The sequence below is a fragment of the Eptatretus burgeri genome, chromosome 1 (assembly GCF_056783735.1).
Source record: "Eptatretus burgeri isolate ZD-2024b chromosome 1, Ebu_testis_v1, whole genome shotgun sequence".
In the NCBI taxonomy this organism is placed as follows: domain Eukaryota; kingdom Metazoa; phylum Chordata; class Myxini; order Myxiniformes; family Myxinidae; genus Eptatretus; species Eptatretus burgeri.
In genome coordinates, this window is record NC_140961.1 from 22480284 (window position 1) to 22495458 (window position 15175).

At 41.1% G+C, this 15175-nt stretch overlaps 1 protein-coding gene and 1 long non-coding RNA gene across 9 annotated transcripts in view; both read left to right on the forward strand.

The window, feature by feature from the left end:
* POLL (DNA polymerase lambda) overlaps positions 1–15175 on the forward strand; it is a 97763-nt gene that overhangs the window by 46804 nt on the left and 35784 nt on the right. For 6 of the 8 annotated variants that reach the window (XM_085874726.1, XM_085874775.1, XM_085874765.1 and 3 more), the window contains one exon: positions 340–514. In XM_085874726.1, the coding sequence (XP_085730852.1) occupies positions 340–514 (175 nt within the window). Of the gene's footprint in view, positions 1–339; positions 515–1592; positions 1642–15175 lie in introns of all 8 variants that reach the window. The other 2 variants (XM_085874781.1, XM_085874789.1) reach the window with 2 other exon arrangements.
* LOC147034003 (uncharacterized) lies at positions 4417–6506 on the forward strand. The gene is made up of 2 exons (XR_015056466.1): positions 4417–4843; positions 4937–6506. It is a non-coding gene; the product is annotated as an uncharacterized LOC147034003 (long non-coding RNA).

Consider the following 15175-nt stretch of genomic DNA (forward strand, 5'->3'; position numbering starts at 1 on the left):
TTAGGAAGGATTTTAAGTAACTGTCCTATTTTCCTTCCCTTGTGAATATAACAGAGCCATATGTGCCTTTTAAATACAATATGGCAGTTTGTGGTGCGAGCTAGGTTGGTTTCTAAATTCCTGACCGAATCTACACGGTCACTGCATCAGCAGCAATCGCCATGCCCGAGTAATGATTCATCCAGTGGACACTGCCCAAGATGGGATGGATTGTCAACAATATACTACATCACATCATATAAAACTACCCTCATATACATTTAAGATTTATAAATATGTTGAAATTGAAAGCACGTGACTCAAACAAAGATTGCTTTATGAGTACACATGCCATTATAGGTACAAGAGGCAGCAGTGGCTGTGGATCCAGCAATCCGAGTGGTGGCGTGTGGATCATATCGACGAGGTCGTGACACCTGTGGGGATGTTGATCTGTTGGTGACTCAAGTTGATGAAGGAGGATCAATTGCTCATCGTGCCCTGCCTCTCATTCTTGCAAGATTGAGGACTGAGGGTGAGGTCTCTGGTTTGATACGGGCTCTGAGGTTTAAGCGGGTTATGGGATTTGATAGAACAGGAAAGCCAGAGAACAACAACAACAACAATCCTGTGATGAACTGAATAAATGTACACAACAATCCAGTGACTGTTGTCCTTGAAGTTCCATCCACTGGAATGGAATGTTGTGATGTCATCCAGCATGCTAACTGCTTTGGCCCAGTCAAAAGTCGATTTTACTCAAACAAAATAAAGTCTGAAGTACATTTAGACACCATGAAGGTAATTGTAAAACATTAAGCCCATGAAGTTTAGTGACCATGCATGAATCGGTGAGAGAGATAAATCAGTAAACTCGAGACAAAGGGACAGACGCCATCCTTTTATATCAACCATAAACTTGTACTCTCCCACTAACCACTTGTTTTCTGATAAACCAAAGATTTGGCCCAAATATACAGCAGAAACATTTTTTTATTTTTCTGATATCAAGGAAGCCAATAAGATAAAGTCCACCAAGTTATCTCTCCTACTCAAAAGTTTAATAACCTTATTCATAGCATCCATGGACGACGAAACGTTTCATTAAAGTTGATCTTTCAACACAGGACTGTAAAAGTAGGATCTTAAACCATATATTTGAAGATTTAAGATTTTTCACAAATGAAGTCCATTTGTGAAAGAGTTGCTGTTACTCGGGTTGGGCATACAACCATACTTTTTTTGAAAGGAGTGTTTTTTTCTGGCCAAATTTCATGCTGATCACGAATCCGTTGAACTTTTTGACATAGGATGATGTCTTAGGTTAGTAAAATGCAAAAATTCAAAATGGCCACCAAATTTACCCATTTTCAGTTAAAATTTGATAATTATGGCTTACTAGGGCATGTGATATGTCATTTCTTACGTTTTCAGGGTCGCTGATATCGAACATGAGGTCAAAACAGTGACACATGATGGCTGTATGGATTTATCGCTAAACATGGGTATTTTCGAAGGAAAATACACACTTTTCAATTTCAGAACGAATTTTGAATTGATTAATCAACTATATCCTTTGTTTTTGATGTTGTACATTTTTCGTGTCGTTACAGATAATCAACAGTGATGTCTGCCGAGACTTCTAGTGTAAGAAGCATGGAGGTGCAGTGACTCTTATTTCCCTTGACTCTCTTGAGAGACTTAATGAATCACAACTACTCAAGGAAATAGGCTACCTTAGATCGACAGTGGCGCCCGATATATGCCAGAAGCGTAGAGTGAAATGTACCGACGGAACAAAAACTTTCACGTTTGAGAAGTTCAGTGTAGACGAACTGAAAACTTCTATCAGAAATGCTGTCAAACCAGAGGACAATGTTTCTGTCGATGTCGACATATTGCTGAAAAAGTGCTTTGAATGTTGAGATGTTGATGTGATTGAAGTAGTAGTTTACGGAAATTTGTGATATCTTCATTTGATTCTTTGAAATTATGGTCATGCTCACATTTTTGTGCTGATTTTATCGCAATATGCCTCTTGGGGCAGTCTGGTTGACCTGTACGAGTTTAAAAGTACGATTATCGATATCGGCGACCCTGAAAACATAAGAAATGACATATTACATGCTCTAGTAAGCCATAATTATCAATTTTTACCTGAAAAGTGGGTAAATTTGGTGGCCATTTTGATTTTTTGCATTTTACCAACCTTAGACATCATCCTAGGTCAAAAATTTCAACAGATTCGTGATCAGTGTGAAAAATGGCCATAAAAAAAAAAACACTCCTTTCAACGGGACAACAGAGAAAAAGTTGATGTGTGCCCAACCCTACTGTTACAACACGTTCAGGTTGTCTTATTTTGTTCCTTTGCTGGCAGGTTTTATTTATTTATTCCTAATTTACCTTCAGGTGATACCTAAATTGACTAATTGGCTGCTTTTTATGCCTCCGCTGACAGTCGTGGAGGCATGATGTTTTTGGGTTGTCCGTCCGTCTGTCCGTGATAGGTTTTCGTTACCACGATAACATAAGAATGGCTGAAGGGATCCAAGTCAAATTTGGTACAAGTATGTATAATGATTTATACATGAACAGATTAGATTACGAGGTCAAGATGTCAAAGGTCAAAGGTCCCGTTGGGTAAAAATTCTGTCACTGTGCTAACTTGTGAACCAGTGATGGGATTTTGACCAAACTTGTTTCTTGTAAACACAAGGGGATGATTATGATTATGCACACACACAACCTGCATGCAAAACACCAGTGACAGTTTATAGCAGGGTCAGGAATCGAACCCAAGATATACAGCACATAAGAGTAGATGATAATTGTTGCTTCTGGGACAACCATTCAAATGAATGGGGAAAAAGGGGAAAACTATCTGACCCAAGCCCCAAAAGCTCAAAATGGGAGACCCACTTCCTCCCCACCTATCCCCTTCCCTCCCATACAAGCAAATGACAAATTGAGACTTACTGAATAAAGCACTTCTTCCCCCCCAACATAATCACAGTCCTTTCATATTTTCATTATACTCAGAGTGAACCAACGAATATTTGCCCATGTTCCACTTTAGGGAATAACTGAATTTTCTTATAACATTCATTTCCATCGAGAAAACAGTCAACCCCCGCTTCATCGCGGTTCACCTATCGCGCCCCCGGTTCATCGCGGGTTTTCCCTTGGAACGTAACTAATTTTTTCTGCGGATTCCCCCGGTACATTGCGGTAATAATGTATAAAATATAAATTATTTAAGCAATAAATTATAACGCGTGGTGCTTGACCAGTCACACAACGCACGAGACAGTTTCGCTTGTGAACTTCGAATATTTTATACGTTTTTTTCTCCAAGACCCACGATGCCGCCCAAACGCCCTGCACCTCCTAAGGCTTCTGGCAAGGAACCGAAGCGCCAGAGGAAGGTCCTGGGACGCTCCAGGAGAAGGTTAAAGTAAAGGTGCTCGATATATGCTTCTGGAAGGAAAAAGATTTGCCGCCGTTGGACGAGCACTGCTCATACCCAGCACCTCAAAACCGACCAGACCAGACTAGTCAATCTCCGGCACCTCAAACCCAAACAGACCAGACGAGTCGATTTTTTTTTTTTTTTGGGGGCGGGCGGGAGGCGTCCATTCATCGCGGATTTTCACTTAGCGCGGGGAGGTTTGGAACGTAACCCCCGCGAGAAACGGGGGATTACTGTATTCACAAATAATAACTTGGAACTTGGTTATTGGTTTAAGTATCTTTGTGGAGCTGAGATAAAATGATAAACTTCTCTTTATGCTCTTGTCTGAACACCTCCTGAGCCACAAATTATTTTTCATAAACCACATCCACTTTGTAAGCCACGCCCTTTTCCTAAGCCCCACCCACTTTTCTGTGGACCACCTACTCTTACATCATTTCCAGTTAAGCTCTGACTTGCAAGGCTTGCTCAGGGAATTTCCAAAGGAAACCACACCCAGTCATTGTTATATAAAGGCTTGAAACCCAGACTGAATTTAAACATATTTTTACTTTTACTGAGAATGGACTGCTGTGCTGAGCTTGAGTGGGATGACTTTGGATTCCTTGGAATTCTACTACTTGTATGGAACTAAACTTTCAAGTTGATGAACTGGATTCAAACCTCTTATCTATTGAGGTAAGATTTTCTTTTAATATTTACAGATTAATTTATACAAAAAATAATCTTACATTAAATTAATATATTGTTATTTTTCTCTCACAGGAAATTGTATGTGAAATGAAAAACGAAAATACTGCTTTTGCCTCAACTTGGGGTGAAATTGTTGGTTTGGTTGAAGACCTTGTAAGCGACCAAGACCCACAGAACGAGCTCGACCTTGATGACCCAACCAAAGTTATACACCTTGGAGACCAGCAAAATCCTGAAAGAGTTTTACATCGATGGTACTCATTGTGAGTTATCAAGACAATACCCACTGAACAAGTTAAAGTTATACCTTGATGAGCCAGAATATAAGTTTTACCTCAGAGACTCACAAATTTTGAAAAAAATCAGTAAATGAGTTATCCTTGGTGGTTTTAAATATGAAACCTACCTCGGAGACCTCACAAATTATGGAAAAATCAGTAAATGAGTTCTGCCTTGATGGTTTAAATAACGACATTGGAGACTCGGGAAAAGGGTTCTGCCAAGATGGTTCTAAATATGGAACCTACCTTGGAGACTCACAAATTTTGAAAAAAATCAGGAAATGAGTTATCCCTTGGAGACTTTGTAAGTTGGTTTTATTTTGGAGACTTGAAATGTGGGTTCTGGCTTCATAACTCACAATGTGATACTGTTACGAATCTGGCAGCCATGAGCATTCAACATTCAGGTCCCAAGGTTAGTTATGTCGATAAGTATGTGTACAGTTAGAATCCATCCCCTTCTGTCTAATGGGAATTAAGTATACGTGCGCTGTGGGTTATTTTATAGATCGGATTTTTTTACATCCCTTACGACAATGACAACAACGCCATCTTCACTTTCACACGACAACACTCTGCTCGCGGCATTCTTCGCGCGCTCGCCAGCAAGCGCGTGCATGGGCGGAGTCTAGAATAGGCATAGCGTCCCTCTTTAGCCAATCGGCAAGGAGCGGGCGTCACGCGCCCCGTTTCCGACCCAACACGATCGCCATTACGCACGTGGCCGAAGGCGAGGTGGTGGGCGGAGCCACAAACGCCTCCGATTGGGACTCCGCCCAGAAGGGTGGGAGTTTCCCCGCCTACCGTGGGGCTGTCCAATGGGAGATGGCCAGGGAATCGCGCGATGGGTCCGACCAATGAGGAGGTGAGTGGCCAGGAGTAGAAGCCCCTCGCTCCTGAGGAGAAAATGTGGTTGTCTGGACCAGCGATGGGAAGGACGGTGTGCTCGTGGCAGGAGCGTTCACCAGTTCGAGAGATCGTGGCATTTTGCCAAGCAGCGAGGATCGTGTGTGAGACATTCCTGGTGGGAGAGGACATTCTCAGTCCAGGCATTTCCAAACTGGCATCCAAAGCCAGTGAGTGGTTGTCGACGAGGGCTCTGCAGATGGTCGTGGACGTGGACTTCGGGTCGTGGGTTCGAGTCCCACCGTGGTGGTTCGAGTCGGTGTGACCGCACAAGGTGGGGCAGGTACCCCGGGCCGGCTTTACCGACTGAAGACCCATTGGGTCCATTTTCTTTTTGGGTGTGCGTGTCTGTGTGCGGGCCTGTCTTGTCTAAGTAGAATTGTTAAGTGCTTTTGCTTGTACATTGACTGCATTTCGTATTGCCGGATAACTCTGCTCTTTGTGTGTTCCCTCCCCCCATTATAAATAAATCCCCTGTTAAATGTTTCAGCTCGTTTCTGTGTTTTTCATTGGTTTAGCAAGGTGCGTGTTGGGAAATTGGGACGCGGCAAATTGTGCATTTGGACCGACTGACCTCGGTAACCATCCGCTCGGGTTACGCACTGTTCGAGCACGCTAACGGCTTGTTCCGCTCGAGCTCCGCCGAGGATGAATTTCCCCGGTAGTTTGGACGATGTGGGTATTTAGGTAAATTGAAATTGGCAATCGACCCTATCCCACGCGGTCGACCTATTGGCGATCTTCGGTCCGATAAGGGACCCGTCTGCTCCGGAGTTATCCGGGGTGACGACCTATAAATTCCGGGTGTTCGGTGGAGCCGACTCTACTGCTCCATCTAACGGTTGTGCTTGCCGCCGACACCCGGCTCCACAACAATACATATCTTGGAGACTCAACAGGAATGTGGTTATACCTTGGAGACTTGGAAAGTTGTGTTTATTTTGGAGACTTGAAATGTGGTTTCTACCACGAAGACTCTTGGGGATCTAAACCTATTGATGTGGTTCTTTGTTGGATGGTGCTTCATGAGAGCAATATCAAGAAAGTTCTGGGAAGAAAGTGTTGGAAAGTTCTTTCTCCCCCTTTCTACTTCATCAAACTTGAAAGCCTTAAAAGACAGAATTGGAAGAAGAGGAAAAAAAAAAAAACATAAAAAAAATATATTGTTGAAATACGTATTAAAAAAAGTATTATGTTGGGCTTGGGTTGGGATTTTGAATGTGAGGGTTAGGGTGGGTTAGGGTTGGGTTTTAAGTTTATGTAAGGGTAAAGGTTGTTTATGCTCCCTGTTATATTATCTATCTATCTCTCTCTCTCTCTCTCTCTCTCTCTCTCTCTCTCTCTCTCTCTCTCTCTCTCTCTCTCTCTCTCTCTCTCTCTCTCTCTCTCTCTCTCTCTCTCTCTCTCTCTCTCTCTCTCTCTCTCTCTCTCTCTCTCTCTCTCTCTCTCTCTCTCTCTCTCTCTCTCTCTCTCTCTCTCTCTCTCTCTCTCTCTCTCTCACACACACACACACACACACACACACACACACACACACACACACACACACACACACACACACACACACACACACACACACACACAGAAACACAAACACAAACACAAACACAAACACAAACACAAACACAAACACAAACACAAACACAAACACAAACACAAACACAAACACAAACACAAACACAAACACAAACACAAACACAAACACACACACTAAGCCTTGACGATGTAGTTGAGCATTCTGTGTTTGGGGCTCACAGATCTAAGAACGTCCCCCTTCACACACACATATTATACATAGTATTGTTTGTTTATTATTATTTTTAGCTCGAGAACAGAGAGCTATTGCGATACCCCCGGCGTGAGCGTGAAAACGTTAAAGTTTTTGGTGCAAGTTATTTCCTTTCTAATGTTTTTATCTACCACTTTTTTATTGATTACAATATACAAATACATATGTTGCTTTAAAATTATTTGGATCAGACTTCACTGCAATGCTTTATAAAAAATATTATTACACTATTCTTTTAAAAACAATAAATGTATAAACAGGCGAGCATTGGGTGGCTTTGACACCAACTCTCTGGTTAATTTAATACCTCAGCAGATACCCCTGACTATACTCCACAGAGGTGTATAAGTAGAGGTTTGTGAAAACCTATTGTTCCCATGAGTATTATCTGCTTAGTTTTATCTTTTGTAATTTCTGTGAATAAAATGAACTGAAAATCTCTTCCCCTTCTAAATCACATAATTTGTAAGTCCAAGGAACTGCACCGACAACATCAATGATTTTAAAAAGTTAATTTGTCCATCGCTTAGTATAACCTTTTTCAAAATGAGATTTCCACCTGTATATTGTTACAGCTGTGGAAATTCGCAATACACCATAAAGGGTCCTTAGATCAGTTATGACGCTAAGTTCATGTGTAGTTAGTCCACACCTGTTGTTTAGAGGGAATATGTGTGATTCATCTGGGCTGCGATGCTTTGAGTTAGCCATTTTTCTTTCTCTATCGTTATTTTGGATCCAACAACCTCAAACCAACCAACGACAACGGCAAAAAAGAAACCTGCGCTAGTGCGCGGGTTTGCACACCCCTCTGCGGTGCCAAGGCTGGCACAGGAAGGGGAGCAGGGCAGCTCCCATTGGTGGAGGCCCGGCGTGAGGCAGTCGGAGTGGGGGCACGCCCCCCTTCGAGAGCCTTCTGGAAACGCCTCGAAGGGAGGTGCTGTCGCGAATGGGGCGGAGCCCCGTGCGGCGAAGGGCGGAGCCCCGCCTTACAAAAGGCAAACAGACGCGAGGCTCACCCTCTCTAATTGTGGCTCATGTTGGCTGTAGCTCTCTCCGAAAAGGCACCAACTCTCTCTCCAAAAAGGCTCGATCTCTCTCGCTCTCTCTCTCTCTCTCTCTCTCACTCTCCTTGGGTCTCGCTCTCCAAAGCGCTCCCTTCCTCCTCTCTCGTTCCCGCGCTCGTGGCCCGGCGCGGCCTGTTGGTGGAGACGCGGACGGGAGGCGCCGCAGTGCGACCTGTGGTGGACCTGCGCGTCTGGACGAGGGATGCCGGAGAGGGTTCGCCGGCCGTGAGGGAGGGCGGAACCAGGCGCGACCGCGCTGACGGTAGTAGGAGAGGAGGACTCGACAGTCCATGAGGGAAGTCACTTCTTTTCTTTTCTTTTCGGGCTTTTGTATGTGTGTTTGTGGCGCCAGTCTTGCAAAGTAAAACCTGTATAAGTGACTGTGCTGTAAATAATTGCCTTTTATTCGGTCGTAGTGCTTTCCTTTGTTCCTATTTGCCTGCTTTTGTTCCTATTTGCCTGCTTACATGTGTGAAATAAAGTGCTTGCTTGTTGAACTGTTCCCCCGTTTCGCTTCGTCCTTTCCTTTGTTGAATCTCCATCTTGCATCACGTAAGGGATTGATAGTGGGTTTAAAACACCCGGTAACTAATATGAACCGTCAAGGTCGACGATAACTCCGCTCGGTTATCCCTGTAGCACGGAACGAGCCGCTTAAGCGGTTCGTGTCCGGAGTCGACCTGTGGCATGGTACAACCCCTCGGTAGGTTACCCGTGCGAGTACTTAGGTATATCGACTTTCGGCGATTCACCCTATTTCGCGCGGGTAGAATGCGGACTGGGTTGTGGTGAGGTTAAACCCCCACCCGTGACTAGCTCCTTGGCGATAGTTCCAGGAGGGTCACGACTGAATTGTCCGTTCCGGTGGGCGACGCGTCACGATTCGAGTTACGTGGCCGATCGCACGCTGGGCGGGCGAAATTCGTAACAATATTCTTACTATATCACAAACTTTGAACTTAGGCTTTATGACATTAATCTATTTTTCATATTCTAATTTTGTAAATGTTTGATGGCTTGATTTTCGTTGAGGTGTGAATCGTGTCGTTGTACTTATTTTCAATATCCTGAATTAAAGATAACCATTGTTGAGAACCGAGTTGAATGAACTTTTTATATAGTCTCTCTTTTAAAGTGCAATTGAAACGCTCAATAACAACCGTTTTTCCTTCATTAAATGTGCTGCATAATGTAATGCTGTTATTTTTAAGAAAATTCATAAATGTTTTGTTGTAGAACTCTGCTCATCAGCCCACAATTTTTTAGGCTTTTCTCTTGCTTTTATTACAGTGCGTGCGCTATATACAATTGCACCAAGTTTGAAATGTCCCCGGCGTCGTCTACCAGGTCTCTGGTGGGTCCGGTGTCCCCCCGTCCCCCCCCACGTGCCTCAAGACAGCCAATGACGGCCGTCCGGTAGATGCAGTGCGTAACCTCGATGGAAATGGCGACAATTGATGGAAATACCCGAGTATTTCAATGGAAATTTGTGAAACTAATGTGTTATATATGTGAAAACCATTTCATTTATTGCTTGACGGAAAAAAAACGAAGAAACGCTCCCCTCATGTACGAACGAACGAACGAAAGACGTCATTTCCGTCCACCATGGCATTTCGCGCCGAACGCAGAAAGCCAAGTTCTTCTTATGCCATCATTCTCTTTAAAATTAGCCATAAACAAGTGTTTCGTCATGCATTAGTAGTTGAAATTTACTTACGACAAGAACGAAAAAATAATCTCCTCAGATTCAAAAAGAACGGAAAAAACCCCCCGAAAACCACGTGCAGGACAAGACCAATCGAGCTGAAGGAAACGATACTGTAACTGCACTGCTCCTGATTGGTCAAAGGACACCACATGTGTTGTGTGGGCGGCGTTATGCACGAGGATTCCAGGCTAAGTTCTTATGCCATCATTCTCTTTAATATTAGCCATAAACAAGTGTTTCGTCATGCATTAGTTGAAATTTACTTACAATCATTCTTTTGCGGCCTCCTGCCACGCTGTATCGAACGATTTCATTCCTTCTGTTATATATAAAATTACTTATCACAATAATAACAAGATTTTTACATTTCAAATATTAAGTTTGCTTTTTAATTGTTTTTCAACTGAAAAAGCATAAATTGCATATTTTAACATTAGTGTACTCATTTGATTCACCACACGCGCTGTATTGAAGGATTTCACTTGTTAAATATGTGTTGAAAGGCTAACATAAGAGTATTACCTGTTTTGTTTTTTTAAGGTACAACCCACACATATCTACTCCTCAAATCAATAACGGTTAAAGCATACTTGTACTCCTTATCATTATTGAGTTCAATCAAATCAGTGGACCAGATATAATCAACTTCCTTGGAATAAATCTTCTTTCTATTAAACTTTGTGATTATTGGTTTATGCCATTCATCAGCTAATTGCTCTTCAATCTTAATGACATAATGAGAGCCGATAATTTTTTTTTTTTTTTTTGAATTTCCAAGCCCAAGTTTCAATTTAGCACTGATCATCTTCTTCACGATGAACCTATCAACTTTTATCTCAAGGTTGGATTTTGTATTAAAGATAAATTATGCAACATTTCTCGATCCGCTTCGTGTTTTTCTTCCAATGTTGTGCTATTTCCATAATCAATATCATGCCTCATGCACACTTCATCAACCCTATTGAAAGGTTTGCTCCACAGTTTAGGATTGTCAGCCTCATCTAATCTTTTATTCAAGTTTGTTCCTGGATGACAAAAAGAATACCCTGGTAGATGTAATTCCCCTGGTATTCCAGTTGTTGTAAATTTACTTCCTGATAAAAACTTTTGTATATCTCCCCCTCGTTTGTGTTAGGTGATGAATTTAATATTTTTCGAGCCACACACCGAACATGTGCCTTTTTGTATAACCCTATTATTTTTACTTTTAACATATGAGATATTTTTACTCTTGGTTTTCTTTTTACATTTGAGACAATAATTCATTTATTTATTTGAAAAATTCTGAGTGTGAAAAACTTTTTAGTTTCCAACATGCACATTTGAATCTTAATTTTTAAAACATAAAGAATCCTTAGAAATGTCTTCACTCTCTCCTCAATTTATTTAAGAAAAAAATGTAAAACTTTAATCAGTCAATTACACCATCATCATCAATAATGTAATATTTTCCTTCTTTCTCTGCTTTATCTCCACTTTATCATTTAAATTTTCTCCCTGAAATCGATGTTAATACTCTTGACGCATATATTTCTGATAGACTTGTCAATTATTTGTTTTCCTCCTCGGTGCGTTGAGATTGATTTATTTTCTGTAATACCTTTGATCTTTTTATAATCTCACTGGTTTCCACATTTTTATATTTATTTATTCTCTCTCTTTCCTCCCTCTCCCTTCCCCTCTCTCTTGTCTTACTATCTTTGAACCACTTTCACCTCATAGAATATCATACATATGTTCATCTGGATTCTGTGATACTCTTGTATCCATAATTATTTTTCTCATAATGGGAAACCACGAAGATTTGTTGATGATTTCTAAGAGTTTTATATTTCATCAACTTTATTTAATATTTTTTATCAAATCTCTATTTGTGGGTTTTTTAATATCGGTATAAGGTCAGTTCTGATTTGAAAAATGCCCATGTCTATGTTAAAATTCAAAATGAATGTAAAATCTAACACCCTTTTCTTGTAGGTATCCTTGAATGCAAAAAATATAATTTTCTTGAAGCCTTCTTGCTGTCATTTCTGTATCAGAAATATATGACAGATTAATATGATGACAAGTAATACCACCCCATCTTCCTGTTGTTAAATCAGTTTGTATTCCTCGACTTTGTATAATTATCCAATTTCCTTCCTTCTTTGTTATGTAAACTATTGCTTCACCATCATAGAATTTCCTATTCCTAAAGTCGTGTATTTGTTGTTTGCCAATTGTGCTTCCACATATCTCCTGATTCTTACCTAGAGGATAATATTCTTCTTTACGAGACTGATAAAAATCGTGTAGGTCTTCTTGGTTTAATGAAAAAGACAAATTATATCCGAAATCAAACATATTATACCTCCATTTCTCTATTCTCATATTAACTATACTTCCTTCTTTATAAAATTCAATACTAAGCAAATAATTTAATTTAATAAGAAAAGGTGTATGGTTTGTTGAACCAGGTGTTGTGGTTGTAAATTCTACTTGTTTAACAAAATGTGCTGTTTTATTTAAGGATATATATTGTGATAAATCACTTAATCTCACCAAGTCATTCACATCAGTCGGGCTAGGATAATTTATTGATTTTAAGCATTTTTCATATTAATATTTTTTCCTATACTGTATTTCTGTTGTTCAGCCTGTGCCTTTGTGTAATAATTTGATAAATCGATATCCAGTTCTTGGGATACACCAAAGATAGAACCATCTTTTCCAACATAAGTAATTTATATTAGATTAAAAATAACATCATAATTTTTTTTATTTTTGTTGACTTGAAATAACACATATAGACATCATTGACCACAATACTTGGAATTTAATTATTGGACTTGAAATGTTTGATAAACACCATTCTGTGAGAATTTTATTACTTCAACAGGTGGTGAAGACCATAACTATCAAAATAATATTTAACCTGATTATTATAAATACAAACCCAATGAGAACTGTTTCCATTATTATCTTCAAAATTCATAATAATATTCTTTGTATATTTAGGCAAGTTTATTAACTCATCTCTCATACATATAACCACATTATCAATTTTTAATTTCTTACAATATGTGACAAGTTTTAAATTTGATGTTGTATTCTTTCAAAATTCTTTAAACCACTCATCAATGCTCATTTATTGACGAGAAAGATATAATGCATTACCCCTTTTAGTTAATTTTACACCTGCTTGTGCAACAGAAGAAAGCATATCTCCAACCAACAATCTCGCTTTATTAGGTAGGCTTTCAAGTTTTTCAGCAAAATCTACAATTACACCACTTCCACTAATTTGTTTCTCCAACTCTTTGTCATGTCCTTCCAACTCTTTTTGAGCCTGGAGTTGAGCCTTCCTTTCGTTGGCAGTTTTCACCGCTGCTGAAATACTGTTGCTGACCGGGTATCGGCTGCGAGCACGACCGCTAGGTGGGGCGGTAGGGTCGACTCTACCGAACACCCGGAATCGAGATCGTACCTTTCGGAAAACTCCGACAGGTACGGGTCCCTTACCGGACCGTGAATCGTCAATAATTCCACCACGTGGTTCAGGGTTATTTGCTAATCTTCAAAATACCTAGAGATCCACGTGGCGAGTTACCGAGTATTCACACCCTCGACGGCCATCGTACAAGTCGAGCTATTAGCGTGCCCGACCCGTGCACAACCCGAGTGGATGGTTGCCGATGTTCCGTTGGTCCAAACGTACATTTACAGCGGCAGCAGCCTTTGTAATTCACCAACACGCACCATGCTAAGCCAATGGAATAAACATTTAACAAATGTATTTATTTCTAATGGGGGAAAGGGAGGAGCACGCAAGAAGCAGGTTATCACGACTAATGAGATGCAAGTATGCACAGCAAAGAGCACTTGTGCAATTCCTACTTGCAGACAAGCCCACAAATACACACACAAGAACCGGTGGCCACAGCCTTTATTGAGGCCTCCAGCTCAGAGGGAAAGGCGAGCTGAAAACCAGAGCTTGCACTCGGACCTGTCCGCCTCGTGCGGGTACGTTGAGCTGGCGGGGTGGCGGAACTCGGACCTGTAGCAGCCCAGACGTCCACACGACCCGGCTCCCGGCGAACGGAGGCCGGCAGGGCGAAGTCTGGCAAGATGAAAAACTGGCTTTCCAAAAGAAGAACCACCGGGGTATTAAACCGCACTTAAACTGGGGACCTTTCTCGTGTGAGGCGAATGCGATAACCACTCTTGGTCAGGTGAACGCGATCACCACTCGCGTCAGGCGAACGCGATCACCACTCGCGTCAGGCGAACGCGATCACCACTCGCGTCAGGCGAACGCGATCACCACTCGCGTCAGGCGAACGCGATCACCACTCGCGTCAGGCGAACGCAATCACCACTCGCGTCAGGCGAGCGCGATCACCACTCGCGTCAGGCGTACGAGATCACCACTCGCGTCAGGCATACGAGATCACCACTCATAATCAACCGCTTCAACTTGTGTTCCAATGTACAAACGAACACTATCAAACATTATCCAGAAGAAATCATTTACGAGTGTTGTGTTTGTGTTATTCGCAGCCTTAGTGAATGTAAATTTACACAACAAGAAACTTTCGGCGAGATTCAAATAAGTTTGTTGATTATTTATTTCAAAACTTTTTGTTCCATTTGTATTCCAGTCTGTTCCATTTATGGCATTTACCTTGAAGTAATCTTTTTTAGTGGAGTTTGAGATAATAATAGTATCATCCAAATCATAGATACTATCAATTGCTTCCATACTTGTATTTATTTAGGAAAAAAGTTGTTAAAACTTTTGAAACCCTGATCCAAGTATTCGAATTATTTTCTGTCGTTCTTGGGGGGACAACTGAGTTTTGCCTTTCTTAATTTCTTTTATTGCTTGTAATTTATGAGATTCCTTCTGGGCATCTTTTATGCTCTTTACAGCACCTGCTACATTTCCCACAGCAGAAGCAGTTGAACCAATTGGATCTTTATGTTTAAGAATAGTTGAACCAATACCCATTAGAGTATCAATTATCCCATCTCCTCTAAATTGATGTCCAACAACCCTTTGTCTCTTAGGTTTATAGTATCCTCTACCAAGATACATACCTTCACCCTTGTAGTATGGGGAAAGGAACATCCCATCCCCTGTAATTATTTTATATTTTCCCAACTCGTGTTTCCTCATAGTAACCATCGTATTTATTTATTGGAAAACTTCACGTAGGTGAATTCTGATGGATATAACTTCTCCATTAAAAGAAATCATACGATTATCTTGGTCAGTTATCCTAAAATTTACTC